Genomic DNA, 26,340 nt, shown 5'->3' on the forward strand with positions numbered 1-26,340 from the left:
AAAAAAAAAAAAAAAAGCTACTGAGTGATCAGAGTCATCCCAGAAGCATACTGTGGAGTATGCCATATGTGTAGACTTAATAATTTAATCTTTCATTAGCCACCCTGTGAAGACTGGTCCCTTCCACAAGCACAGATGTAAAGACACAGTGACTGTCTATTTGGAATGACATGAAAGTCAGTTAAACCCTCCTCTGTGAAAAGTCATACAAATGCTGCTGAAGAATCCAAAAGGTCAGAAAAAGCCTTTTGAAAAACTTTTGAAATCAAGCTATAAAACCCACAAATACGGCAATCAGTGCTTTGAATATATCCTACGGGGATTTTGATTCCAAGAAATGGTTCAGCTGTATTTAAATATTTTCTTTGAGCCTAAAAAAAAATCAAAGACAGTTGACAGTGATCTATCTCTAAGCTGCAGATAAATAGATATTTCATGACCCTCTGCGATTTTCTCTGCTGTCACTCTTTCTCTATATGGGGAGAGGTAAGCAATTAGTAATTGTGATGCTGTGCTCTAAAAAGGAAAGATTTTAGATGAGACATGAAGAGCTTCTTTCATCTGTTTTCACTCAGCTGCCCCACTGAGCAGCCTCACTGCTCACGCTAGAGTCCCCAAAGCCCACCTGCTCTGGCAGCTGTGGACATAAAGCCTAGCAGGAGCTACCATTTGCCTCACACCCTCAGACCCACAGAGTGACAGCAGACCCACCCACTGCCATTTTCCTGAGCACTACCTCTCTTACGTCATTCCTGTCCATTTCTTTGCTCAAATCTTTGTCTTCTTCTCCACTGTTATGAACGCTTGGGCAAAGAACATCATGTTCAAAATGAATGCATGGTGTCAAATTGCTCCCCATCTATACAGTATATTTTTATTAGTACGAGTTTGTAGTATATAATTTGGCATTTCTTGTGGGAAATGGGTGCGTGACATAACACTTCTTGATTCCTTTTTCATCTCCTTTCTCTCCCTTCCCTCTCTTGATCCACTGCTCCTTCCCCTTGAGAAAGATCTGTCTCCTTGCCTCATATTTTCTATCCTTTCTTTTGCCCTTTATTTATATTTTAGGATTTTCATATAAGAGAAACTATGTGATATCTAAGCTTGTGTGTCTGCTTTATTCCACTTAACATTATAGCCTCAATGTGCATCAATTTTTCTGCAAATGACTCAACTTTATCTTTCTTTACAGCACAGCAGTACTCCATAGTGTGTAAATACATTTTCTTTATCCATTCCTCTATTGGTGAGCATATAGACCTTCCCCAAAGTTTAACTACTACAAATTGTGCTACTTAAGCATGGGTTTGCGTGTATCGCTGTAATATGACGACTTTAACTCTTTTGGAAAGATTCCTAAAAGGGGAGCAGCTGGGTCATACAGTATTTCAACATAGTATTTTTTAACTGCTGACACACCATTAGCCTGTAAGACAAGGAAGTCCTCTGCACTGGCCCGGTGTTACTCTGCTAGTTACTCCCCTGTCTTGGAGACTTCCTGCCTATGAATCAGTTCTGCAGTGAAGGCTTTGGTTTACATATTTCTTCCAAACACTTTTTGAAAATTCGAATACTAGCAATTCTTTCAACTCTTGTTTACATTAGCAGTTATGCAATCAAAGCAACTTCATTGACAAAAATTTACCACTCTGAGAACAATATTGTTCATTGCTGAATTCTGATACAGATATTTTAATAGTGCATTTATAAGTTAAGTGCTTCAGCAATCATGTTTTCCAGCTACAAAAGGGCTAAAGAGACACAAAGTAAAATTAATTCCTACACATCAGTTATTTATAACTGAATTCAGTACGGTCTTGGGAGGTAAACCCAATAACATCGTGAGATGTTCAGAGGAGCTGTGGACTCATTACAATGAATGGTCAATCTTCACATTATTCATTTATGTCCAAGCATTTAAATACCTTTAACACCACAATGGATAGAATAAACTGGACAGATATAAATCTTGAGCATCACCCAGCTTTGCTGGAGCAGCTGTTTATGTCACCAGATAGTACTGTGCGCCTGTGCATATACCAAAGCAGACAAACAGCAAAGCAGGAATGACCGACTTACTAATAATCCTCCCCAGGGCTTCAGCCGGCCTGATGTCTGTGTTTAACGTTTACTTCCAGCACTTAACTAACCCACTCAAGGGCATGAAGTGTCCCAAAGGGGAAAGTGTAGAGAATTTGTATCCTAAGACACTTCAGAAACCCAAGGAGATGTTCTTATAAATTAACACTTAGAAAAATTAACTTTACACGTACTAATATCTTATCCATTTAAAAAAAATTTTAAGCAGGAGCTTTGAATAGTACTGTCAAAATTTTCAACATTTAACAGATATCACACAATTTATTTTCTCATCTTGGTATTGCTCTATGTGATGAAAACTCATTCTTTACCTGTAAAACTGATGTTTTGGGGCCATTTAAATCCTATGCTAGTCTATATTATAGAATTCTAAATCTTTTGTACAATATATTCTAGATAGCAGACCTCAATCTTGAAAAGGAATTTTTTTAAACTAAGCTTTGGAATTTCTCAAATATTTAGTATCCTCTTCCAAATTTAGATCTAGCCACCCCAACAGAATATCATGCAACCTTTTTGAACCATCTAAGATAATTCATTTTAAACTGCATCTCAGAATAGCCCACCAAAGTCAAAGTTAATTAAACAAATCTTATTACACTCTTAATAAGCCATGTATATTAGTAATAGCCAATGAATTTTGATATATTTCTGTAGAAAGATCACAAAAAGGAAAATGACAGCATATTTCCAAAACATTGTGTGTTCTCCATAGCAAAATTACCCCTGGCCATTGTACTGTCATTCTGACAGACGCAATTTTCCAAAAGATGTATTTGTCCATATTTACAGCAGCTGATAGAATTTCAGTTGATTGCTTATGACATTTTGTCTAGACTAGAAGGGCAATGTCTACTACAGAAATTTCATTTTGGGGAGTAAGGCAATATTTCATACCTCAAAGGCCAAAAGATGAAATGATCTCAAAAGATATATTGCCTTACATCCTTTAAAAAAAAAAAGTGTCAATTTTATTTTGAGGCATCACAAGCTAAATAATCATAACCCAGCTAGTCTTTAGATAGCTCTTCAATCATTTTTGGCTTAATCCAGAACATTGTTTATTTTTTAAAAGGCATTGCCCACTTTTTAATTCCCTGGCACGTTCTGAGCTTGCAAGAACCAAGGTTTACAGGAAAATAAAAAGGGAATTAGCTCTACTTAAATTTCCACTGGCATTTTTGGCCTTTCCATTGGTGATTTTGGAGCTCAATAGCAGAAATGTCAAGAAGAGTTCCATCCTTTGCTGACAGAGACAATAGAAAAAAGGGCATGAAAATGAATCTCAATTAAATTTGAACAAATGAGTCTGAACTCTGTCTTTGTATATCTAGATGCCAAGTTGGCAACGTAAGAATCACATGTGAGGACAGTATCATTCTGACTGTAAACCAGATAACAATGGCTGCAGAATTCAGTAATAAGAATGATTCTTTTCATTTACGAACTGTCCCTCCTTTCATTAAGTGTTTGCTCAATACCATCAAAGTTATAAACAATATAAGATTTAGGGAAAGTCAAAAGAGTTAACAGGAAAAATACCTATCAGTCCATGTCTGACTGCTTTGTATTTAAGAGGCAAATGCATGAGCATTCAGTCCTAGTCAGTATTTGTGCCTGTAAGAACAGTACTCGCCCCTTATCCTCATTTCTTACCCCAAGCACACATACATACCGCAGTTTTCTTCATCACTGCCATCATCACAATCAGCCTGGCCATCACATCTTCTGAAAGCCAGAATGCATCCTCCTGAGTGGCACTTGAAGTGACTAGGTGAACATTCTGTTAAAAACAACACTGCTCTCAATGGAAGAACCTCTGAAAACTTCAAGTAATCTATTTGTTTACTTATAGGATGTTATTGCATAGCTATGACTGAAAGTAAGACAGTCTTCTAAAAGGTGAAGCAATTGAAGTGTACTAGAGTTTCCTCAGTCTACTCATCAGCATCATTCTCCTTCCTGCTTGCTACTAACTCTCCAGATTAGCAGTTTAGTGTCTATGCCTTCTATGCTAATTATCCTTCTAAACGGAACACCCAGTCATGGCCAGGGCCTGAAACGCCTTTGAGTGTCAATGCTCCTGACCACTAAGTTGCCCTCAATGTGTCAGAATCATTTCCATGTCTCAGTATTTCCAGTTGATGGATAGGTCCCCAACTCCAGTGATCTACTTAATGATCCTACATTGTCAGGGCCTCCAAATGCTTTACATTTTAATGAGCCACAGCTTGATGTTCACCATTGCTTTCAGTGGTAATGTATACAGGCAATGTATACCTGTGCACAGGTAGCAACTACATATAATCAGCTATGTGAATACATTAAAAATGATAAACAGCTGGAATATACATTCATCTCTTAGTTCATTTTATTTCTTAAGGAGATTTCTTCATTTTTTAATAAAGATGACAATGTCTAACAGATAGATGCCAAAGTCTTCAGTGTAATCATGTTCATGCATTCACTCACTTATCCGGGCTGATTGGCTACTAAATAGAAAACAACAATACTCCCAATACTGAAAGAATGACATGGTCATCTGTCTTAGATGCCCCACTGTAATGAATGAAAAACTAACCTTCCACATCTTCATCAGGCATTAGGCAGGTTTGATTGTCAAAATTTTCATCTGGAAATTGATTACAATCTGTGTCTTCAGGCCACTGTAGGCCCACAATCCCAAGAACAGACTCACAGCGTTCTTTCGAGTGCTCACACAGTGCTCTAAAAGAAAAAGGAAGACAGATGTCAGAAATAAAATAGCTCCACCTGAGAGGTATGTTAGGAATGTATGTGGGATTTAATTCTGCCTGAGTGTAGGTCTGGGCCTGTACATAAGGAGGATATATACAAATATATAGACATGCACATATATGTAATAAGTATTTCGGGAACCAAAATGAGTAATATCACTACAAAGAAAATACATTCGAGAAACAAATTTTCACCAAGGGAAATTTCACTGCCGAAAGCAAAACAGGGATATTTCTGGGACCCAGATTCCCTTCTCCACCTTTGCCTTTTTTATTCTCTCTTCTGCCTTCCAAGCAGACACATTCCCCAACCTTTTGTTCCAAGCAGCCAAGTCTACCAAACCCTTTAGGTAGCCTGCCACCAAGGGCCACGAGATCCACCACAGCCCATCCTCAGTGGTCTCACCCTGTGTGAGCAGGCACCACCTTCACTTACTTAAGGTGTAGCCTCTCTTACTTCAGTTTTGGCCAGTATTGCTGAAAAGTTCAGGAGTTCTGCCATTCCCTTGTATGTTGAGATCAAGTTAATTAGAATGGTTTGTTTTTACTTTTAAAGAAAGGATATAAGCATCATGGTAGGTACTCTAGTAGATGTTATCTCCTTTGTGCCCAGAATACATTTAACTTGAGGTATAGGTCTGCCTTAAACAATATTTCTTTACTTCATATGGGGAAAAAATGTTTTGCTGCAGTATATTACTAAGAAATATAAATACATAGGAAAAAGTAAACACAACCAAAAAGCTAGGCACATTTATTTTCTTTAAAATCTGTTTTTACTTCTCAAAAGATTTAAACTCTAAGCAACCCTAACCCAAATATCCAAACTCAGAAATGCTCTAAAATCCAAGTTGGAATACATCAAATTTTGGTTTTCCAGATTTTAGAAATACTCAATAAATAAAGTCTATACAAATATTCCCCAAAACTCCAAATTCTGAAACATTTCTGAAGCCAATAATTTTTCATAAAGGATATCTGATCTGTGTAGCTAATCTCAAACAGCCTTTTCCTTTTTTAGACAAAATGGGACAGATCTTCCAGAAAATTCATCTCCAGTCTTGACAGAAACTAGAAGGGAAAGGTTGGCATTGGAGGAAAATTCAGAGAAACTACGTCAATGTAAGTCTGGATATGGCAAAACATAACTCGGTTTATCTTCAAAATTGGGGGTGAAGATGAAGCCATGACTTTCCCATATTTAGTTTGCAAAAATAAGAAACTCAGTAGTGTTCAAAACTGTCTCAGAGAGTAAATAATTTTGTTACAGATAGGTAAGAAATTTACACATTTCACTTGCCACTGTTATTTTAGTATGCTTATAAGGAAGGTTGTGCAGTGGCTAATTTTAACTGTTTTGATTTTTTTCTATAAATGGAAAAAATAGCAATATGTAGCATCACAATTCCGGGGTCACTGTTCTTATCAGAATCTGTGTGCACTTAGCCAGAGCCACAGCTCTGGGGGTGCACACCTCCCTCAAAAGGGGATTCTGGACAGAGGATGGCAAATAGGTCCTCAAGCATTTAGCACATGCTTGATAATGGTATATTTTTTCAGACATGTATCTTAAAAATTAAATGTAAGAATTGCTACATTGACTTGATAAAACATCCATGCATTGCCTCATAAGCTTACTAGTATATTCTTTTGTCATAACACAGTTTTATAAATATCAAATTCATATTGACAGCCAGTGGAGATTAACAATACATAAGAAACAAAATCAAAGTACCCAAAATAAGTTCACTCACTGAGTGAACATCTCAAAACATTCTCACCTTAGTCACTTAGATACAAGATTTAAACTCTGAAATTATAAATTATGCTTGGATGTAAATTTACATTTATAGCAAAGAGTGCTGAATTAGAGAAAAAAAATATATGTGAAAATAAATCAAATATGAGGATTTCAAGTACTGCTAAAAGAAATTATTTAATATTACTTGACTTTAGTTAACCTTTCAGTAAGCTTTCAACATGAAATTGGTAGATGCTCTATTAGCCATTGTTTAGAAAAGCATTTAACAGCAGTTTTTGGAATTCTTGGACAAGCCAACACTAAGTTTTACTCTCTGCCTTTCACATGATTTGTTCAGTTTCCCAAGTCACTTTGAAATTTTATTGTTTCCTGTCCTGACTCCATACGGTTCCTACTTTGTCATCCATTTGATATTCAGTATCTAATTTATTGTTTTTCCATCTGTCTACTAGATCGATATGATTGCTTTTTCTTAAAGCTCTGAGTGACTTCTGATCCCAACATGTGGTTTCTGGAGTTTCCACTCACATTTAGCAAGCACATCTGCATGGTCACCCGTGACAAAAAACAGCACTGAGAGCAGGAAACACCTGTGTGAATGTCACATTGCGTGTGCAAATGCTTTCACTACAACCGCTAACACATGGCACAGAAGAGCAAACTGCTACCATGTAACTATGGTCCTGTGCTGACATTATAGGGCTTACAACCCATCAGAAGTACTTTACTCTGGTGTACTTGCATTTAACCTCACAACAATCCAGCTCAATAACCACTACCATGGTATTTTACTAGGTAAAGAAACTGAGGCTGAGAGAGACTGAGCAATTTGACTTTAGCCTCAACAGCAACAAAGAAGATCTAGGACTTGAACTCAGAGAATAAACCCAAGAGCAGCAGTCTTGACCCTGAGGATGTTACTCACACCCAACGTCCAAGATGAACTCATTTTATTCAGACAGACAGAAAAGTGTCCACTGCACATCAAATGCTGCTGAGAAAGAGGTATGTGTACTTCTGCCAACTCATAGGCTCTTAAAAATGCTTCTTGAGTGACCAAATGAAATGCCTGTGATTTTACTCGATGGCCTTCCAGTCAACTCAGTCTGTACCTTCCTAGTTTGGTAGCAAGCAATAAATTCTGACATGCCCATTTTATACCTATGTCTTCACTTTTTGAAGACATCATTTGTGAAATCGAACCCCCTAGCAATATTAATCTCTTCCTAACTCAACTTCCTTCCCTTGGTTCTCTCAAGAGATAAAATTAGGTTGCTTTTGAAGACTCCATCATATTACCTGCAAGGGGGAATACGTTGACTTGTATTCACATCACACTTCGGTACCAAAATTGTGCAAGCAAAGAACATGAGATATTTGTAACAGTTGGTTGGAACAAGTGCCGGAAAAAGAGAGGACTCCCAGCTGATGGATGCTTCCTTTTGAGTCCTGTGGCCAAGGTAATTTGGATATTTTGTGTGGTTGTAGGGCAAATTCATGCACAGTTCCAGTGTAATTGGTTCACACTGACCTAACAAAAGATACACACAAATATTTATTTTTTTTTAAATTGCACTTGTAAAAACAATTTCTTTAAACTTTACAAACTGAAAGTCTATTTCGTTCTTTAGAGTACCTGAGACTGGAATGCAAGTAATATATGACATTTTTTCTATGGATACTAAAAAATGACTAAGTTGGTTAAGTGTCATGATGAACTAAGATCCATTTCTGTATATCTGGCTGCCAACACAATGCATGATATGGACACATTGGAAAGTCTTATTTTCCTGCCTTGACTCGACTTATCTAAAAATGGTTCTCGCTCATCATTCCTTTGACATTAATTGAATTCACCTTCTTCTTCGGAATCATTACTTCTAATAGAGCCCCCACTACCTTCACAGCTATTCAAAATGACCAGATAATTTGATTAAACAGGTAATTAGAGAATTTCTATCTATATGCTTTATTGTTGATCAGTGGATTTAAATATATGGCTACAACTTTTTAGGACAAAAGGAGGGTGAGATCTATTCAATACTGTATGCTAATAAGTACAAAACACAGATGCCTTTTTTTTTGTACAGGGAATCGAACTAAGGACCTTGCGCTTTCAAGGCAGGTGGTGGCACCACTGAGCTAAATCTCTGGCGCTGATACTTTAGCTTGGAACCTATGTCACTCTTCAACGGTAGCCTAACTTGCCAACACGTGACTATGCCCTCAATAGATCTGGATTCTACTCCCCTGCAACACCAATACTGTAAGAAGTACACCTCCTGTTGCTCCTCTCATTTTTCTTTTTTTTTTTTTTTTACATACTTGCAATTATCCCCTGAAATGTTCTAGCCTTTTCCACCTTCTTCACCAAATTAACTCCTCCTTGGCTCAGAGAATTTGGCACAAACACCAGCTGCAGAAGACTTTCTGGCCATCTGCTCTTCCCACTCCTATTGCTCCTCTGGGTGCCATGATTTCGTCAGCACGTTCCTGTTGTGCCCTCGATGCACTTGCCATTATGCTCTACTTGCATACTTTCCTCCTCTACACAGTTCTATAATTTTTGAGGAGTTAGAATTTATATCAGTCTCAGGGTCTGTACTTTGTACCATGCCAGACTGGAGGCAGAAAATGGGAGTGAAAATGTGTCACAAATGATCCTAGGAACTACAAAGGCAAAAATAATGCAAAATAATGCCCCTACCATTGAGTAGTTTCACCATCTTGATAGGCAAAAAGATACACATACTGGTAGCTGTAGAATAACATGAACAGGCTAGGACAGAGTTTGCCGTGCACTACGTTAGTGTTTCTCTCACCCTCAAATTCATATATAGAAACCGCGGGCCCCCACGTGACAGTGTGCAGAGGCAGAGCCTTGGAGGTTGTTGGGTCTAGATGAGGCCTGGATGGGGATGGAGCACCCAGTATGAGGTCAGTGTTCTTATATAAAAAGGAAGAGACCAGACCTGTCACTCTTTCCACTAGGTGAAGATAAAGGAAGGCAGCAGCGATCTGCAAACCAGGAAGAGGGTCCTCACCTCAGACCAAATCTGCAAGCACCTTGATCTTGATCTTCCAGCCTCTAGAACTGTGAGACACAAATGCTTGTTGTTTAAGCCCCCCGATGTGACAGATTTTGCTATGGCAACCTCACCTCATTAAGACAGTGGTATTGAGCAACATGTTAGAATCCCAGAGGCAAAAAGTGGAGCAAGGGCAGCTAAAGGGACAAGAGCAACAAGAGGAGCTTTCAAGGGTAAACAGGTTTGGGTGCGTTTGGGGACGCAGTGGAGAGTCTCCCTACCCCCTTGGTGATCCCAGTGGCATTCATGTTTCCTGAGCTGAGAAAAGCAATCAAGTGAGTGTCCTGCTAAAATTAGAACAAGCAAGCTAAAGATCCCATGTCCTATTCATTATGCAAATTAATTATCATTATCTGACTAGGAAGTGTTACACATGCAAACAGATTACTAACTTAAAGACTGGGGTGAGACATTAAAATAGCAAAAGACTACTTCCTAAATTAAAGAACTTGAGCGCTTCACAGGTACTAAGTTCATAAGGACCTTGACACTGGCTAGATTAAAAATGACCTGGACAGGGTATAATAGGACCCTCCACTTCCTGGGGCAGATATGACACTGGGAAGTTGCCACGCTCATGAGGATGAGCACAGGGTGGAGAGAAGAGGAGATGCAGGACTAGCATTCATTGTGCTTGTTGTTTCCTTTGACTTATGAAGGAGGAGTGTTGTGGACTAAATGTTTGTGTTCCCCAAGGTTCATATACTGAGATCTTAGCTGCCAGTGCGACGGCACTCGGGGGTGGAGCCTTGGGGAGATAATTAGGTCATGAGGTCAGGGCCTACATGAAGGGGATTAGTTCCTTATCAATGGGGCCTCTGAGAATTCTACCATATGAGGACAAAAAGAGAAGTTGGGCAAGCAGGTGAGCTAGACACGGTGGTGTACACACGTAACCCCTGCTACTCAGGGTCTGAGGAAGGAGGGCTGCAAGTTCATGGCCAACCTGGGCAACTCAGTAAGATCCAGAATCGCAACAAAAGATAAAAAGGCCTGGGAATGTAGCTCAGTAATGGATTGTCCCTGGTGCAATCCCTAGTACAGAAAAATAAATAAAAAGATAAAAAAGCAGAATTTGGCCATCGCAACCCAGAAGGTCCTCACCAAAATCCCCTGGTGCTGGCACCCTGATCTCAGACTTCGAGCCTCTGAAACGGTGAGAAATAAATTAGTACATTATTGATAAGCCACCTAGTCTGCAATGATTTGTTATATCAGCCAAAACCTGGGAGAAAAGTGACATTTAAGTATCTTGTTTTTATATTTTAAAAAATACATGGTCCTTGTAAGAATACAAGGTGAAAACCATAAAGAAATCGTTCATCATCTCATGCCCTGCTCTCACCTGCCCTCAAAGGCAGAAAACAGGGTTGGACACTTCTGTACCTTTCCTTGCTCACGTTTATGCTGCAACCTTCACAGGCCTGGCCAGATTTGTGTTTCCTTTTGCCAAAGTAGAGTCATGCTTTTTCCAGTACTCTTCAACTTGCTTTTGTTGCTTCACCATTTATCATGATCTTAGAAATCATAGATGCATCTTTTTCCCTAATTGAGTTGTAATGTTTAGATGGGTTTATTCACACAGAGTAATTTTTATTCAGTCTTTTGCCCTCTACCTGTGTCTTTTCTTTTTCTTCCTTTACTACTCCATAGAGGTTTAAATTTTCATTGCTGTTTCATTCAGATAATTCATATAGCGTATGGATGAGTTTTCTCTCTTTTGATATATGGAGACTGTATCACTTTCTTTTGTGATATATCAATTTTGTGATAAGATGAGACTTTTAAGTGTTTGAGACATGGGAGGGAGAGGTATTAAGTGAAGATCCTATATAATTCTGGAGATATTTATCGAATGTGGTGAAGCTGATTAGATGTTGTGTTTAATCCCTTTATAAGGTATTCTTTACAGACTGCCGAGCAAGTTAAACTGTCGGGATACTGTACTTATCAAAGCAGATGCCGTGATTTATATCAATAAGTTTTTTTGTTATTACTCACTCATGAGCTTGATTCTCAATGGCCACTAGAGGGCGATCGCGTCACAAACGCAAAGATGTTTACCACAGAATTGGGTTTCCACAGGGAGTTCAGTGCAGTGCCTAGCGGAGTCCTGAGCACAGATGAAGTTTAATAAACATCCTTGAAAAACAAACCTAGTGGAATTTCAGTGACATTTCACCTTTCTGAGTCTGAAAGAAGATTTACTGAATTCAACCTAAAAAGGAGGCTGTTAGCTAACAATGTTACATCCTTATCATGATGCGATTCTATGAAGTCACTGGAAGTCACGTATCAAATGATGTCAATTACATAAAAAGGTCATTTTTCGACATCCACTTACATATACAATATTAGGAGATTCATCTTTGCCTCAACCTTTAAACTTCTCTTTCTTTTTATTATTTCTCATTGTTTGACACGTTATAAGGCAAACATCCTTACAGCTGCCACTCGGGTCAAGACGCTCAAATTGCCGGAGGCCCAGAAGCTCCCTGTATGTCCGGTCTCATCCCACTCTTTTCCTTTTCACAGCATTGAATGAGTCTCGCCGCTCTCGCTTGCTTTTCTTTACAGAGACTTGTTCTACTCCCTGGTACTGTTGTTTACCTGCATCTATTTTTTTTTTCAAATTTGTCTTATCTTTTTAATTTTTTCAAATTTGTTCTACTTTTTTTTTGTACCAGGGATCGAACTTGGGTCCTTGTGCTTGCGAGGCAGGTGGCGGAACCACCTAGCTAAATCCCTGGCCCTTGTCCTACCTTTTAAGTCGCTCAAAATCTCTGAGTTTCCTCTCTATGCATTTTTCTTTCAGTTTCACTACTGACAAATGGGGAGATGCGCCCTGTGGAATGTACCTGAGTTCAATTTCTCTGATCTCGTGCTACTGGGAAATTTAAACTTGGCCCCACCTTGGGCAGCTGAGCTCCGAGGAGCCACCAGGCTTCATGCCTTAGGCCGACCACTTCCATCGGAAGCCACCTCATGTATGATTCCCACCTCTTTGTACAATGGCAGCATCTGTTGATGCTCCAAGCCTTGAACTTTTAATTCACTGTGTTACCGGATAGTAACATTCTAACCCAGTCATTCGTTTTTCACTCTTCTTTGGGGAGGCTTTTCTGAAGACTTCCCTTCTACCATTTGCTCCACAGAATTGAAGCCCTTACTCGTTACTATGTTTGGCTTCTTTACCATGTTCCTATGGATTTGTTTCTTCCAGCCAGAGCTCAAAAGATGGGATAGGAAATTATAAATCTGTAGGAAGATATTCAAACCAAAGCTGTTCCTTTTTTCTCTTCCTCTGTTCTCATAAGAGACTTAGAAGGTGGAGAAATCAAATACATGCACAAACACTGGAAGTAATGGCGAACAAAACGCTGGAAGGAATTCGGGAGCGTGGCTGGACACGTGACAGCCAGACTCCCTTTGGCTCCACAGGCCAAGGCACAGAGAAGGGGAGAGGGGCGCACAGGAGTAGCTCCTCCTGCCTTCCTGCCGGATTCCCCAGCAGCCCAGGCTGCACAATATGAGGGGAAGCGATGTGTTAGCATTCCAGCTCCTCCCCACCCACGAAGGCAAGGATTTGTTCACATTTTCCCTCCCACCAGGTCACAAAGATGTTTGCGATGCTGGGCTGTGACTGGAAGGGGTAGCAATGGACTGATAGGCTTGAACTATCACAGTTCTCTCAAGAAACAACTTTTTAGTGGCCTTTTTGCTCCTTCTAGTCACAGCCACGTATCACAAACACACACATATCTGTCACTGTCACGGTGTCTTGAAACATTAGAATCGAAGTGAATCTTCTGAAAAGGTTGCCCCATTAGGCAAAATCCCCACTTCCATCAAACCCATTTTCCATGGGCACAATGTCAAAGAGAGCACTACTTGCTTGCACCTCGGAAGCTTTGTAATCATAGTTACTGAGAGTGGTGCACACTTTCAGATGGCCGATCACATCTTCAAGGGTACAACACATTTTCTGAATGGAGATGCCACCTGTCTACCTTCACAGAGAACCAAACACGCATGCCCAATCCTGAGCCTCTTTGAAAGATAAGAAATGGCATCTCACTCTCCAACCAAAAATTAGGCCCATGCAGTTTTTAACAACAGGGGGAATGAGGAACTGGTTCCTGACCAACGCCAGTGTTTGGAATGCAGAAGAAGACACGTTAGAATAATTGTCCATACATGTGTACAGAACCTTACGTGATTATATAAGGTGCAGAAGGAAGTTGGTGAAGGGTGAGGGCTGGGGAAACAGCATGTTTGATGAATATTAAGAGAGAAACAAATGGAAAGATTATAGTATGTCCCCTGCCTTGAAAGTTACCTCCAGAAAGCTAGACGCATCTGTCTTTCCTTCACCATGAAAGAGCTCAGGGCCCGTGTGCCTGAAACTTCATGCATGCAGTATAAATTTTGGGTGAATGTACAAGCTTTTTACCTTTTCTACAACTTCTATTCTTGACAGGTGTGAAAACAGTTTTTAAATTTTAAATCTGGATGCATTTCAAACATAGAGACAACAGGATAGCACTCCCAGTGACTCCTTGCTCACCACTGACACGGGCTTTTTCCCTTCTTCTCTTCTGAGTCCCTCAGCAAGTGCCTTTCATGTCAACCCCCAAAACATTAATGAGAAACACATGCCTCCAACAAGTAAAGAAGTAATTCTGGAAAAGCTCGGGGAAGATTGGGAGATGGGCAGAATGAAAACACTGGACCAGAGGGTATACTATATAGGCACACATGCATGTGTGCAAATCTACATGTACTATGTAGATGACATATATTTAAGTCAGTTTGTAGGGAATAAAACGACAGTGTGAATATGTCTTCTTAATAGCCAGACTACTCTCTGCAGCTCTTTCTGAGAGTGCTAGGGTTTGCCTGTTTGAAATGCACATCAGAGTTTAATCTCCACTTTAGAGGTAGGTACCCTCTTATGAGGAGAGAAGCTTAACCAGAATATGATTATAGAAGCAGGGTCTTTGGAGAGTGATTTGAATTAGACAAGATCATCAGGCTGAGGCCCCAGGATTGAATATTAGTGGCTTTTAAAAGAAGCAAGAACATTGTCCCTCTGTGTGTGATTCATGCCCTGAGCCACGTCCGTTCTCTCCAACCAGAAGGCCAATGCCAGAGGTGGCCCCTCAGCCTCGGAATACAACTCTGAGCCCAAATCATCTCTGTCTTGATAGCTTACCTGATGTATGGTATTAGTTTACAAAAATGGGCTAACATATGGGGAAATTGTCCCCACATATGAGAAAAGAGGAGGGCTGGGCATTGTGCATCCAGCAGGTCTCAGGGCCTAAAAACAAAAGATTTCTTGGGGTTATATCCTCAGCATTGAACCGGTTGCCAGTCTCAAGTCTCTCCTTAACCTGCTTGTTTTACCCTGAGACTCCCTGATGACCACCAGGCCACAGGAAAACTGCAGCAAATCCTAGGTCCAGAACCCTTCAGGTCTTCTGCCTTCCGCTTGCAGCGACCTTGATGAGAGGATGTGTGTTAAGAAGCGGTTCCCTGCTAAGCCTGGTGGTGCAACTTATAATCTGAGCACTTTGGGAGGCCAACATAGGAGAATCACAAGGTTGAAACCAGCTTGGTCAATTTAGTGACTTAGCAAGACCCTGTCTCAAAATTGAAAATAAAAATGGGCTGGGGATGTGGCTCAGTGCAAAAGCCAAGTGTTCAGTCCCCAGTGCTTCAAAATGAATCAACGAGCAAATGAATGCACGATCCCCCCTGCCACTGATGGAAAGCTGACCGACCTTAGCTGAAGAAGAGGCAAGCATTTAATCATCGAAAGTAGGAAAAGTAAGTAGAATATGAAAACAGAATCCAGGAGTAAGAAGCTCTTTCTGGAAATGAGCCACTGGAGATTTTCTGATGCATTTTAAACTTCCCATGAGAGTCTATTCAGAGCGTTCTTCATTTCTGCCTGCTCTCTCATCCCTAAATAATTCTTTCTCCTCTGAAAACCAATTTGGAGAAAGCCACCTGTTTACACCATTTGGTGCTATTACACTGTCACTGAAACAAATTAACACAAGGCTTCCAAAACCACTATAGGTCCACAAAGTTCCTGGAAAGGTGTGAATAAATTTATTAAAAGAACAGGCTATCAAAGTTTTATGTGGCTATTCCATGAACTTTCTATCTGCTTCTTAGATAAGTTTCCATTTTTTTGAAGCTGTGCTTTAGTAACATCTGCCAGCAGACGGAGACAGGAAAATAATATATAGGAGCTGCTGTTGAGTTGAAAGTGGTGGTAATGATATTAAGCAATGTGGATTTATAGTCCATTCACAATGACACATTTGTTTCTGATTTAAGTTAATTAAGACCATTTCGTCTCTTTTCTGCTACCACATGTAACCCTTAAAAAAGGAGAAGCAAATAGACCTAGTTGTTTGGAGAGATTCCAGACAGCAGTAGTTTAATGTCAATCCAGAAGGAAAACGCTGACGGCATTCGTGTCCCGTCACTGTGATTGCATCTGTCAGCCATTGTACTTACTACAGTTACTCAGACTGGTGTCCGGGTCACACAGGGAGCTACCACCGCAGGAGTCAAGGCAGGAACTGTAGCGGCACTGTTGGTCTCCTTCTTGACATGGAGTCTGGCCTACAGAGGGGGAAAAGCACAGTGGCTTTCATCACCTGCACATTCCTTACTCTTGATCAAAAGGATCCAGAATGTCTGGGGGATCTGAGGAATGACATAACTTTAATTTCCTTCCAATTTCTCCAAAAATATTGAACACATGTGCTATAGCTAATTTCTGGATTCCTATTCCTGGCAAATAAATGCAATGCCATTATTTGCAAAGGATTTTGTATGAGGAAAGAAATAGGAGACAACATATACTGAAAAAAAAAAGATTGCTGTTGTTTTAATAGGGGGAAATATAGTGCTTTATTTTTACATGGATCACTATACTTTATTACAAAATAAAATTCAAGTGATTTGAAATAGAGAGAACAATGTAAAGATCTTGAAGTTCTAGATATTAAATAGCATTACTTGAAAACCTAATTTGCTCTCAACTCTAGTTTTCCCTCTAAGAAAAATGCTGTCCCTAGTGATAAGGCATCAACACCACTGTAATGAAGAGTCTGTATCACAGGAAAGTCTCATGCAGCTGTTGTCCATATTGTCAGTGCGTCCTTGGGAAATGTCACCAGTCAAGTCTGATGGCCTGAGAACTGGGTTTCTTGTTTCCAAATGAATGACAGCAGTAACATCAGCCTTTGCTCTAATGGCTTTTCCTTAAGCCATGTAGAGGGGAAACTGCTTTTCTCATTGATTTCCTGGTCATTTGTAGATTGAGTGGATAAGGTAATAAATTACTACCTATTCTCTCTAACTCTCCCTCATTGTATTCAGCTCCTTTCAGACAGGTCATCTAGAATCTAGACAATCTTGCAAGGCACTTTTCAGTATAAATAGTTGTATTTGTGCAAATGTAATCCTTCTTATCTGTAATTCTAAGACATGTCTCTTTACTGGAATCCTTCTGCTTTCTAAGTCCACTAATATGCAATGTTATGCATTACCATCTTGCAGAAAAGAAATGTCACTATTTTTGTAAGCCGGCAGAATCAAACTGTTATCTCAAGGCCAGCCCAAGCAATCTGTATCTGTTTAAGTTCTTAAGAAAGTTTTCAGGCATCACACGCTCGTTATTTCAGTAAATATTAAGTGGCTGCTGTGTGATCGGTGCTTTACTGAAGAGGCATAAAGAGCAGCTGCAGCAGACAAAGGCAGTATCGAGCCACTTCCCCCAGGAGTTTCCCAGACCGATGGGGTAAGTTTCAAGGAAAGGGAAAGAAGGATTTTCCAAGCAGAAAGCAACATGGGAAAAGACCAGAGATAGAAGAGTGCCCAGGTCAAAGTCACTGAAGTTTTTATCACTGAGAAGAGTGAGGGAGACGGGACAGATAGACAGAGCCAGAGCATGAAGGATTTTAAAGGCCCAAATGTTCAGTTGGATGCAAACCCTCGGGACAAGAGGTTCCTGCTTCCTTCCTCAGGCATCCAGCAGAGCAAACTGCAACTCCTGATGACAGCCTATGTGGACCACGCTCTCCTTCAGCCTCAGCTTCCTCAGTCACTATGGCCTTGTCTGGTACACAGACATGTCTCACTCCTTCCCACCACAGGGCTCTTGGCCAAGCAGTGCTGTGCCTCTGAAATGCTTTTCCAAGTCCCTGTCTTCCTTAACGCTGAGCTCCAGTATTTCTTCTTCAGAAGGCTTTGTCTGGAGTCCTTGCCAGGGCATGCACTCCATCATATTACCCTGGATTATCCTTTGTAGCCTACCTCACTTCATCATAGACAGCAACCTGCAGAGTTTTTATAGTATGCCTATCCCCACCAGAGCCTTGAAAGTTCCATCAGGAGTGCTGCTTGCTGCTGAATTCCCAACCAGATACCCTCCACACTGGCAACACAAGATGCAATTTTAAGCTGAATCTACTGGAGTAAATAATTTAGGGATAAATAGAGATACTGGGATAATGGCGCTTATCTGTAATTTCAGCACTCGGGGAAGCTGAGACAGGAAGACTGCAAGTTCAAGCCCAACGCTAGGCAACTTAGTGACTTAGGAAGACCGTGCCTCAAAATTTAAAAACAAATTTAAAAATAGCTGTGTATGTAGCTCAGTAACTCAGTGAAAAGTCCCTGGATTAAATCTCCAGGACTGCAAAATAATAATAACAACAACAACAATAATAATAATAATATACTAATATTTTCCTTTTTCTTGACATTTTATGAGTTTCTTGCATTTCACATATGTAAGGAAATAGTCTAAAAATCCTGCAATTTTGTAATGAATAATCTAAAATTATTTCAGATTATATGGGATTGCATAGAAAGAATTGACTTATATAGAAAGAAAAAGCAATTTGATCCAAAGGGAAGTGCTTGGTTGATATGCATACATTAACTCATGTCTAGTAAAGGATTTGCTTTTGAGTTTTAAAATCGGTAGAGCAAAGCTGCCTTCATGTATCATTTCCATGTAAACTGATTTAAAAGCTCTCCCTTTAGATTTTAAATGCTTTTTCTATAAAGCCATCATAATGATAAATATTCTTTATGATGAGACTAATTTATCAACAGGTGAGACCAGTCTCATTAGCTGACTATGGGTAAGCACAGCTAATATATGCTTTAACATAATGGCCATGTCATGATAGCCAGCATTCACTAAGTTCTGACCAATCGTCAAAGCTACAAAGCAGTTATCATTCTTCTGCATTTACAGCCATTGAAAGGTGAAAGAATTTGTCTAAAACCAACCAGAGAGTAAGTAGCAAAGTGAGCTTGAAGCCAAGTATAATGGCACAGCAGTCATACTCTCGATAAACAGGCCGAGGCCAGAGCATGGAAACCAACATAGTGATTTTTAAGTTTGGGCTATTCTTACAGGCCCCCACTGAGAGGGAGCTAGAATTAAAAATCCTCAGTGTGGAATTCTCTGACACAGTCACATTTAAAGAACGACGGATTTGATTTACTTTTTCACTTGAAGTTTCCCACATAGATATGATGCTCCTTTTGAAGTGTATCTCACTCATGTCTTGGTAATGGAAGACAGTAAACTCCTTCTCTGAGCAGGCTTATTTTAAGAAGCTGATTCATTTAATTTCAAAAGCCAAGTCCATCTAATTGCAATCTAACCTCATTTAATTATGTGCTGTACTCTGGATGATTCTCATAGCCATTCCACGGCATCTCTCCCCTTTACCTGAGGAATGCTTTTGCAGCAGATGCTTCTTGGACTCTATATTAACCATAAGGAAAAGTTTCCTAGTGGCTGGGGCTAGATGGACACTTGTGTGGGAATCTTCCTGAAGCGCGATGTAACTTTCAGGTGCTTTGTTTTGTTCCTAAGAAAAGGTCCACCGATAAAGGGCTGCCCCAGGGGCTAGGGACACACTCACTGTCACTGCAGTCCTGCTCATCACTTCCATCCTTACAGTCTTCATCTCCATCGCACTGGAAAGTGCTTGGGATGCACTGTCCGTTTCTGCATTCCACCAGACCTTGACTGTCACAAGCTAGGAAAGGCCAGAGTAAGATTTGCTTTATTTATTCACTCTTCTTTTAATCTGCAGTTCACATAAATCATTCCCACATCACCAAGAAATGATGTTCTATGTTCACAAATGGATATATCATTGTTTCTTGTAACTTTGACCATTTTTTGGAATAGAAGGTTTTCTTTCTAAAATAGTTCCTCCCTTATTGAAGACTGTATACTACAAATTAACCTTTTCTTGGGAACTGTGTGATTTTTTTTCAATGGTGGTGGTGGTAGCAATATGACCAATAATATAAACTACAACTCATGAAGGGCATGCTACAAGGCAAGAACTATGAACAGGGCATTTTGAATATGATTTCCAAATCCTCATAAAAATCTTGTAAAGTAGATGCAATTATCTGGTCATTTACAGGAAAATGAACAGATCTTGAGCCTATGATACTGTGAAGTAATCAGAAACAAAGATTAAATATCATTTGGTTTCTTTTAAATGAGAAAACAAAGATATAAATAAAGAGAAAAATGAGAGGTGGTAGGGAATCGGGAGATAGATTTTGTGGAAATGGGAAGAGAATCTGGAAGTGGGGGAGAGGGAAGGAGGAAGAAGAGCAAAAGTGATCAAGATATGATATCAATGTGCACCAATTCCCCAAAATGAGTGCATTACAAATATATACTAATAAAAATGAAACTAATAATGTTTTTAAATGACATTATTATAGTCCTCCTCTTACAGATGAAAAAACTGACACTCAGAGTTTGTTGTGCCCATCTAAAATTCACATGGCTACCAGGCAAACTTTTCTGACTCCAGGCCCAATATTGCATTCCTTAACTACCTCCCCTCATGAAACAAAGAAATAATACATAATATATATGCCTGTGAACTCACAGAGTACCTCACACACAAAAACTCTTTATTCTTGAACTTTTTAATGACATCTAATATTTGACAGGGATGGACTGGTAGCAATTAGCCTTTTCATCCCTGTCTTTTCTTTGTTTCTTTTTTTTCTCAATTTTTATTATTTTATTTATACATGTTTGCAGCACATAGCAATTACATTTCAAGAGGACAGTTGGTACATGCACATAAGACATCTTAATTCTTTTTCTTCCCCTTTCCCTCCTCTCCCTCACCCTTCCTCAATGTCTTGGTCCCCTTCCATTTGTAAAAGGTCTATCGCCCTAGTTCCTGTTCTCAATGTCTTTCAAGAGCATCAGAAACCCATGTGCCATTGACCTCATCCTTTCTTGAATTACCATGTAATGTTAAGATCCCTGGTCTTGAATCAAAGCCCAGTATAGATACATTTAACCTAGCACTGTGTCCTCACTGCCCAAGTATATCCCACTGCGTTCCAATGGATCCCTAAGCAAGAACGGGTCACGTGCATTTCAAATTCAACTCATGACAATGGAAAGCTAAGCACCGAGTTTGTATAAATCTTTATGAGACTTTTCTTATGCCAAAAGAAAATCTATGTTACCTACAGTTTTAGTTTTGCCTCAGATTATAAACCAATTAAATATTTAATCTCATATATTGCATTAGATATTGTAAGTAAGCTAGAGATTATTTAAAGTGTACAGGAGAAGAGTTGGGGATTTAGCTCAGTGGTTCTGCCGCCTGCCTTGCAAGCACAAAGTCCCGAGTCTGATCATTGGTACCAAATTTTTTTTAATTAATTAAATGAATAAAGCATACAGGAGGACTTGAGTAGGTTATATACAAATACTGTGCCATGTTATATAAAGGACTTCAGTATCCCTAGACTATCCTGGTTCCCACTGAAGGTCCCATAATCAAAGCCATCCAGATACAGAGGGACAACTGTGTATTAACTATTCCTGGTTTTATTAGACAACAAAAGATAAAATGAAAAGTTTAACTAGTCCAAGCATGCATGAAAGCCATCGTACTGACTCATTCAGATGAATCATGCTCTCTTTTAATTGACAAACATAACTGTTTAATATTTTTTATTATTGCTGACTGGAGACAGTATATTTTCTGTGAGTGAAAAATGGCTAATAGTCACATTTGTTCTTACTGGTTTGGTAGTGTAAGAGCTAACCCCAAATTTTCATTCACTCAGAAACACTGTAAGCTATAAAATGATAATTACTATCATACACTGTCTGTTTCACTGTCTGAACAGGACAAGCTCTCTTCTCCCTGGTAATGTTCTTGGTGTTCGCCCACAAATGGCCCCTGAGAACACTTTTCCAGGCTTACAGGGAGGCTCAGATGCTCAGATACTGCTTGCAGGATAAAGGTCTTCTGATTTGGGGGAAGAGCATTACGTTTGGCAAGATCATAAATGCACAAAGTAGACACCTGCCCGACCAGATTCACCAAATCACACTGGGAGTTTGGGAGAGAAGGGTGGGAAGTCAGGTACACCGCATTATTCCTTACAGGAGAGAAGCAAGGTACTGACCGGGCTCTTTCCCTTTGAGTGCTGCCAGGCAGTGAGCCTTGGGCAAGCTAAGCGAGGAGAAACGGGAAAACAGGCAAACTGAATCCTCAGTGTACTCACAGCAATTGGCCTCATCAGATTTGTCCACACAGTCGTGGTCACCGTCGCACACCCACTCGGCCGTGATGCAGCGCCCGTCCCCACAGCGGTGCTCCTTGGTGGGATTGCAGTCTGGAGAAAAGCACACTCGTGAAGACGGGACAGTTGGCATGAAAAGCACAGACAGCTCGCCTTTCCAGATGAAGAGAAACTGTTCCCATTGCTCCAGTACCTGCAATACCACTTCTGTGCAGGGCCTGACACAATTCAGAGCCTTCCGCAAAGCCTGAGCACGCTGCTGTGGAGTAAGGTGTGTCTGGCTTTGTTTTAGATGAATAACAACTCCGCCCAGCTTTCCCGTGGCCCCCAGTTCGTTACTGTTGTCATGGCTTGTTTGCTTGTGAAAAATGTATGGTTGTTATATTGACTCAGAGCAACAGAACTGTGATTTGTGCCTCACAAAGCAGAGACGATTGGATGTATTTGTGGCAGATCCTTCATGTTTCTAAAAATGGTTAACTCACCTTTCGCGAAATTAGGAAATTAGGAAGGCGAATATCTTCTTATCTCATCTTTCTGGTGCTGCGAGGCTTAGATTCTCTACTGGACTACCTTAACATATAACTCATATTTAAAGAATTGCTCAGTGAACAAAAGAAAATATTTCCATGATTCTAGATTCATACTCTGCCTCCATCTATACATCCCTGGAAGAAAAATAATATATACCACAAGATGCTAAGTTTCTCCTCACAAAGGGCAGAATCCAGAGCTATTTTGCCCTGAGAGGTGGTGCAACCTACATGCACACAGCTCTTTGACGATGTGTATGGACTTCCAAAGGGCAGAGCTAATACTGGGAAAGTGTCATGAGTTTCCCTTAGCAGAGCCACTGTCACAGACTCCTGACAGACCAAAAGGTCTGTACAGAAGACAGTGAGGAGAACAGAAGAGCACAAGAGGTGAGAGACTTGGCAAGAACTAGAAAAGCCACCCCTGCTCAGCTGCTAGAGATGGAGAGCAGGAGAGAGACTGGGCCAAGGGAAAGTCATGGTCGTTGCCTTGAAATGAAGACCATCTTGAGAACACAAGCTTCATGATGTCCTTGTATCTTCAGAGGCCTCATGCTGAGGGGAAAGAGCACCCCTTTGTGACCATGTCCGGGCCCTCCTGACTGTCCTCTCCAGCTGCCAAGATACACGGCCACATTCCCCACTACTCCACCGCGGAAAGAAAGGCTTGGATTAGATGATCTCTGAGGCATCCCGACCTATTATTCGATGGCTTACATAATTACAACTTTCTTTCTCCCTTGATCTCAAGTCTAGCAAGTCCAAGAAAATCATCTGCATCGACCTACTCATCATTTGGTTTGTACACTTATACCCGTGTAAACCTGCGGCATGTGTGCCACAGTGGCGGTGTGAGCCAAGGCACCCCAGCATCACCACAGCAGCTAAGCACTCAGATTTCATTGCAGTGCTGCCACTTTGCAATAAATACACGGGTTTGGGGTTGCAGTTTGGGTACTGGGTCTTTAAAAGCTTGGCCATCACTGACTTAGACATCTGTCAGTGCTTTTATGAATCAGACCCTTGCCACTCCAACACATCCCTCCTATCATGCTCCTGCTACTTCCCAACAGTGCTTTCCATACTCTCTAATGCCGAACACTCTCACATCATGTGCCATTCCCATCCCAGCGACCCCCATTGCTCATATGGCAAAGTTTCTATTGTCAGTCAATATTACAGTACCTAACATTTCTAAAGCGAATCACAGAGCCAAGACATCAATATACTAAATAAATTTTCAGGTTTAAATGCCCGAAGTGACTTTCAGAAATTAATATGACTCTTTCAAAAGCAGGTTTATTCTTTAAAAATTAAAATCAGTATTTTTCCATAAAGGAGATGTGTTTCCCTAAGCCTGGGTATAGCTACTGCTGGAGGAGACCCTGTAATGCTTGGGAAGTGAATACAGGAAGGCCTGTTGCTTATACATAGGACTTTGCAATACAGCTGTCTCAAAGTTTTGCTCAAGAGCTCAAATCCAAACATAAACCACCGGCTGTGACTAGAGGAGAAAGAGAACATTTACACAGAAACAAATGTATTGGGACTGGCAAAGTTGGCCCATCTTTCTACCCTACTTCCTTACTATCTCCCCATATGACTTTATGAGTGAAGCATTTCTATATAAGACAGAATGATTCAACAAACTTCCTCCTTCTAGAACCTACCATTGTATAATTCAGTGTGTTCATGGTATTAACAGCATACACCTCTGTGGCTCTCGGTTACAACCATTAGGGAAACAAGGCCACTTACCGCAGTTTTGCTCATCACTGAGATCTCCACAGTCGTCATATCCATCACACACAAAGCTGTGATTCAGGCACTTGCCCGTGTGACAGCGGAACAGATCCGCGCTGCAGTCTGTGAACAGGAGAAGGTCCCAGTGTGTCACCAGGGGACTGCAGATGCCACAGTAGTACTTTAACAAAAGCGATCACAGGCAGAAGGAAGCCCACTGCTAACTTGGCCCACACCCACTGTTTTACAGGTGTGAGACTGGAATGGAGATCCAATGACTTGCTCAGGGTCACATGATAGTTTACTGTAAAACCACTACTAAGCCCCTCTGAGTGCCCAGACAAGGATTTCTGTCATTTGTTTAAAAGTGTTTATCTAACCTTTGTTTTACATTGCCTTTAAGCTCCCAAATAGACCCAAAGTTCTATTTTCATTTCACCATGCCACCTAATGAAGCCATACACAATGGATGATTTTAAGGGGAAGTTAGCAATTTTCCCCTAGAAGTATTCCCTTTAGAGTCAAAGTCTATGTTGGTCAAATATAAACATAATAGAGAATGTGTGCTGTCTAGATTATAAAGTTATCATTTCTTTTCATACAAATAAGTATTAATGCCATATGAGTTGTGTGTTCCATAACATGGTCCTCAGATAAGCAAGTGCTGCCCTAAGGTTATGGTGGCAAATGAGAATGAATGGTATGTAATCTCAGGAATTGTATAACTAGTGTTGGAACCAAGTATATTCAGGGAAATTCTTTCTCAATATTAATAAGAAGATAGGTCTCATACATGGGTAGATTATAACTCCTATCCTTGTTCTGACATCTACTAGCTATAGATTTGTAGTGTGTTGGTTCAACTTGAGTCTGTGAACTGATCTATGAAATTGGAATCACATAATCCACCTAATCTTTGGGAGAAGAGTTTAATTAAATAATACATGTAAAATGCCAAGACACTACAATAAGAATGTTCTTTTCATTATATGGTGTCAGGATAACTAGATATCAAATAAGCAGTAAATGAACTCATGGTTTCACCTCATACCATGTTCAAAGATCAAAGAGATCATAGAGGGCAAGGCATTTAGCTCAGAGGTATCACTGCCTGCCTCACAAGCGCAAGGTCCAGATTTTGATTCCCAGTACCAAAGAAAAAAGAAAAAAGAATCATAGATTTTCAGATAAAGTTTCCAGAAGAAAACATAGGGGAAAATATTTATGATCTTGAATTAAGCAAAGAATTTTCAAATATGGTACCACAAGTACAACAATTCAAAAGACATCATTAAGAAAGTGAATAGGGGTAGAGGAAAGGTAATAAGGGAAAAAATATGTGAGAAAATGAAAAATGGAAATAAAGTGTTTGTAAATGGAGAGGGGAGGAGGAGGTGAAGGGAGGGCAGGGACAAGGGGAAAAAATGAGAATCAAGACCTATTATGTAAAGGTACAGAATCCCAATAATGAATGTAACTGTACTGTATACCTAAACTCAATGAGAGGGAAAAAAAAGAAAATGAATAGGGCCAGGAATTTAGCTCAGTGGTTCTACCACCTGCTTCACATATTCAAGGACCTGAGTTCAATCCCTGATACAAAAAAGAAAGAAAGAAAGAAAGAAAGAAAGAAAGAAAGAAAGAAAGAAAGAAAAAAGAAAATGAATAGACGAGCCACACAACTAGAAAATTTCAAGACACTCAATAATAAAAAAAAA

At 40.0% G+C, this 26,340-nt stretch overlaps 1 protein-coding gene across 1 annotated transcript in view; it reads right to left on the reverse strand.

Moving 5' to 3' along the window:
• Corin (corin, serine peptidase) overlaps positions 1–26,340 on the reverse strand; it is a 243,289-nt gene that overhangs the window by 41,835 nt on the left and 175,114 nt on the right. Inside the window, exons 6-12 of the mRNA XM_019209977.2 lie at positions 24,638–24,745; positions 22,329–22,439; positions 19,682–19,798; positions 16,245–16,352; positions 7,921–8,152; positions 4,685–4,830; positions 3,779–3,886 (exon numbers count right to left, since the gene is read on the reverse strand). Coding sequence (XP_019065522.1) covers positions 3,779–3,886; positions 4,685–4,830; positions 7,921–8,152; positions 16,245–16,352; positions 19,682–19,798; positions 22,329–22,439; positions 24,638–24,745 — 930 coding nt within the window. The remainder of the gene's footprint in view (positions 1–3,778; positions 3,887–4,684; positions 4,831–7,920; positions 8,153–16,244; positions 16,353–19,681; positions 19,799–22,328; positions 22,440–24,637; positions 24,746–26,340) is intronic.

The sequence above is a fragment of the Fukomys damarensis genome, unplaced genomic scaffold (assembly GCF_012274545.1).
Source record: "Fukomys damarensis isolate Sample0158 unplaced genomic scaffold, DMR_v1.0_HiC HiC_scaffold_35, whole genome shotgun sequence".
NCBI lineage: Eukaryota > Metazoa > Chordata > Mammalia > Rodentia > Bathyergidae > Fukomys > Fukomys damarensis.